Below are 4,052 nucleotides of genomic sequence, written 5' to 3'. Positions count from 1 at the left end.
ATAGGTGTACTTCTGGTTACTCTATATACAACTGATGTTGATGAGAACAAGATGAAAAACACAAATATTCCAATACGTATAGCTAAGACCGGCTATTCCGTCACTTTTTAGGCAGTTCACACGAATTTCGATCGCCAAGAAATAGTATATTGCCAATTTTTCTGCTTCAAATTGATTTTTCCAATTTTTCCAAAATTTCCGGTAAATTACGATTTTTACCATAATTTACGGTAACATTGATTGTTACCGGTAATTTCGCAACCCTAACTCTCGACCAATCGGTAACGTTTATGTTCTACCCGCTCTTCTTCCCCCGTTAGTCGAAATACACTATAGATTCGTACCCTTTTTGAAAGATGGCTATACAACCCCTTCCCTAACAGTGAAAAGGGTCATTCTCACATTTACAGATGTGTGACTTTTTCCACTCACATGCCGGTGTGCAACATTCGTACACTTGGCTTTTTCGTGAAATTTTCTCCTTTTGCCGACAGGCCTGTTCCGCGCGGCCATCCAGCTGAGCGGCGTGGCCAACAGCGCCATGGCCTACACGGAGCGCAACATGGAGCGGGCGGGCGCGCTGGCGACCAGGCTGGCCGGCAACGTCACCCTGGACGCGGCCGGCGTGGAGCGTGTCCTGCTGCAGGCGCCTTACGAGGCCATCGCCAGAGAGTCCTTTTACATGTTCTACAACTCGGTAGGTGGCCGCGCCTCGGCGGTCAGTGGCCAGCTCCGTGCGCCCAGCGAGCGCCTGGGCGGCAGGCGATAGGCAACCAAACGTACATCAACGCACATCACACCATCGCGTCCTCTCCGGCAGGGCTGGGGTCTGAAGCACAACCCGTTCGTGTTCTCGCCCGAGCTGCGGCCGCCCGACGCCGAGCCCAGGGAGCTGTCCCGCCACCCGGAGAGCCTGCTCCGCGACCCCGCGGTGCCCAGGGTGGCGACGCTGACGGGCGTCCTCTCGCGAGAGGGGCTCCTCACGTCCAACCGTAAGGGGCTGTGTCGGGCTGTGCCCAAACCCCGTGACTTTAATGAGGAGGTGGGGATCCAAATGTCATGGCACCCCAGAAAGATCAGGAGGATTATTGGTCGATAGGAGCACCATGATATTATTACCGCGTGGTATAAATGTCATTGGATTCCTATGGACTCCAAATGACTGTCCATTCTTTTGGGACCCCATCATATTTTGATCCCTCCTCCCCCGTAAAGTCACGTGGTTTAGCTGAAGCTGACATCACACGACGAGAAATGCACCCTGCCTACGAGGCTCGTACCTGACGGACCTGCCTACTCACAGCCCTGGAGAGGAACCCGGAGAAACTGTCACTATTCGTCCGGAACTTCGCGGAGTACCTGAGGGCCGACTGCATGAACGTTAGTGAGGCGAGCATCAACCTGGTGGAGGAGATCACCGCCAGAATCAAGCAGAGGTTCTTCCAGGGACAGGACCCTTCCCCCGACTACTCGGAGATGCTGGCAAACGTGAGAGCGGTGATGAGCGATTAGAGAGGTTCGGTGGTGCGAAGCTTACGACCCCGTCTCTCCTGCAGCTGGTCGGCGACCTGAGATACGTGTACCCACTCTATCGCTGGGTGCGCACGCTGGACTCGCAGAAGGCCCCAATGTATCTATACCTCTTCGACGTCGTCGATGGGTACAATTACCAGAGGATGAACTTGACCACCAACGTCACGGGTAACAAACTTAAACTTACTATAAAATAGATTTTTTTAATGTATCATCTTTCTAACTTTTGCTTTTATAAGCGAAATTTTTTTCTCTCGATAGAAATGTGTCATCTTCTTTCATCATGATTCTTTGATGGAACTTTTTTTTCTACTGCCAGGCGCTGTCCATGCGGACGATTTGGGATACCTGTTTCGAGTGACTGCAACAGAACTTCACCAGAACATTTCCGCGGAAAGCCGGTCTGCCTTCGCGTTGAGAGAGCATGTAAGGCTTATAACCGACTTTGCAAAAACACTGTGAGTACTATTGGCACAACTGTATTATGGTTCAATGCGCACTTTTTCCAAGAAATTAGATCTAGTTATAAAGAGAATAAATAAAAGCGAGGCTCGAGTGCTTTGTCTCGAATGAAGAGTCTTTGGTTCACAGGAGCTCTCCTCTCCTCGAGGGCCACGATGTGGCCGCCGATCCCGCCCGCCGACGGCGCCCTCCGTACCTCCACTTCGGCGCGAGCTTCACGATGACGCGCGTCGAGAACACTTTCGGTGCCGAGGACCGCATGGCGTTCTGGGACCAGATCGTGGACCTCATGGCCGAGGACCGGGCTGGCGCTGGCTCGGTCGCGGCGCAGGCCTCGGGGCCGGGGCTGCCGCTGTGGCTCGCGGCTCTGGTCGCGGTGCTCGCCTTCGGCACCGGGGGAAGTCCGTAGCGACATCTTTAGTTTCCGACGTTCGTTGCCGACCAAGACGGAAGTGCGGACCTGCCGAGGCAAACGATTCAGTATTCGCGCAAGTGTGCGGGTTGTGCGTCCGGTGTCCAGGGGTCTCTTTCTTCCACACTTGACATAGGCGACCACTGGTCCCGAGGGTTTCGTGTCGTAAACGGCCTAGGTTGACCACGTAGAGCCGACATTTCCACCGACCTACCGTCACCGTCACGCCTCTCTGATCTCAACTCAGATCGGCTTTGGCTCTTACTGAACTGCGGTTGTGGCGCTACTCCCAGCTGAGCTCATCCGACTAACCGCATCAAGAAAAAACAACTACAGCGGCGCAATAATTATGCGCTACCATTTTACTACTTCTCAAGACTAAGAACTTTGATTTACATAAAAAAATAAAACTCGATTTTTCGTTACCGGATTTTTACCAGTCCAATCACGGCCCACTCTGGCGTATCCCTATCACAACGCGTCGTGCGCAAAGGCTCTCCCAGTACAATGTAGGCGCACGTGCGCGTTCGCGTTGCGTACTTGATGTCGCACACCGTTGTTTTCGGGGTATATGAGTGTGACTAATAAAAGTATGAGGCACATGAATGTCCGACTCACCCGCGCTACCGGCCGCACCACCTGCAGCACCCCAAGATAAGCACCTGGCCGCCCAGGTGTGGCCGCGGTGCGGCGGCCAGGTGCGGCGCCTGCAGGTGTCACGCCTCGTCCTCGTCCGGGAGGGCGTTATCTGCTGTCGCCCCGCCGTCGGCCGGTGGTGACGGCGCGTCCGCGTCGCGACGCATCTGCTTGAGCATGGGCAGGTAGACCTGCCGGTCCGCCGTCCTGGCGGCGAAGAAGTCCATGTGGTTGAACTTTGGGTCGGGCGCGTACTGCACGCTGGCCAGGTTGCGGAACTGCGAGCGCAGGTACTCCATGTCCTGCAAGCGGAGCGGGGGCCACACAGTGAGCTCGACGTACTGCTCCCGGCATGGACGCCGCGTGCTATACTCTCGGCGCTGCAATGCTCACTTTGTCGGCGCACAGGACGTCGTTGTGCGCGAGGTACAGGTGGACGGGCGCGCGGATGTTGGACAGCTCGTAGAGCGGCGGCACAGCTGAACCGTACATCTCCACGTTCCTCTTGCGGCCGTGGTCGTACCGACGGAAACCCTGCACTGCAATTACGAGAGAATGGGCGACAATTATAAACAACACGCCGTCATCGTGAATGTGGTGTGGGCGGCGTCGCGCGGCGGAGTCGTGACGGCGCGGCCACTCTACTCACCGCCCCGGCCGGCGTTCTGCTCGTAGTGGAGGACCTCCCCCCACGAGCCGCCGCTGGGTATCGTGTTCCAGAAGTACGGCAGCTCCTGTCGGCAACAGATTGGGCTTATGATTCATCCAGAAAGTACGTCCGCCATTCGCCAGGCTCAGCCCACGCAAGCTCTCATAGCGCCTGTGGGTAGGCAACATCTCGCCTGGAGTGCATCCGTGCACCCAGAAAAATGAATTCTTGAATTAAGCCTAGCCGAGTGCTTGAATTGTGTACAGTTTGAATCAAGACGTTTTTAGCTCACAACAAGAATCTCTGTCTAGATTCAAGCTAGGCGTACCGCAAGCATCGGCTAGTCTTGGTTGAAGCCAA

The 4,052-nt window shown here is 55.2% G+C and overlaps 2 protein-coding genes across 3 annotated transcripts in view; one reads left to right on the top strand and one right to left on the bottom strand.

The window, feature by feature from the left end:
- The first annotated feature begins 470 nt into the window (after positions 1–470).
- On the top strand, positions 471–2,832 carry LOC113207242 (uncharacterized). 2 transcript variants are annotated; one of them, XM_052267758.1, is made up of 6 exons: positions 471–697; positions 821–992; positions 1,304–1,488; positions 1,557–1,701; positions 1,853–1,959; positions 2,125–2,832. In XM_052267758.1, exons 1-6 carry the CDS (start codon positions 542–544, stop codon positions 2,536–2,538), a joined length of 1,179 nt encoding a protein of 392 aa, XP_052123718.1. In that variant the 5' UTR covers positions 471–541; the 3' UTR covers positions 2,539–2,832. The 2 variants fall into 2 exon arrangements, with proteins under 2 accessions (XP_052123718.1, XP_052123719.1); XM_052267759.1 differs by having other exon boundaries at positions 472–697; positions 1,853–1,991; positions 2,125–2,545.
- LOC113207244 (lipase 3-like) overlaps positions 2,308–4,052 on the bottom strand; it is a 5,922-nt gene continuing 4,177 nt past the window's right edge. Inside the window, exons 7-10 of the mRNA XM_026423723.2 lie at positions 3,693–3,777; positions 3,437–3,582; positions 3,026–3,345; positions 2,308–2,455 (exon numbers count right to left, since the gene is read on the bottom strand). Of these exons, the coding sequence (XP_026279508.2) occupies positions 3,124–3,345; positions 3,437–3,582; positions 3,693–3,777 (453 nt within the window). The 3' untranslated portion in view covers positions 2,308–2,455; positions 3,026–3,123. The remainder of the gene's footprint in view (positions 2,456–3,025; positions 3,346–3,436; positions 3,583–3,692; positions 3,778–4,052) is intronic.

The sequence above is a fragment of the Frankliniella occidentalis genome, unplaced genomic scaffold (assembly GCF_000697945.3).
Source record: "Frankliniella occidentalis isolate FOCC.00 unplaced genomic scaffold, Focc_3.1 Scaffold58, whole genome shotgun sequence".
Lineage (NCBI taxonomy): Eukaryota > Metazoa > Arthropoda > Insecta > Thysanoptera > Thripidae > Frankliniella > Frankliniella occidentalis.
The sequence above is the reverse complement of the archived record's forward strand: the minus strand, read 5'-3'. Positions and strand labels throughout refer to the sequence as shown.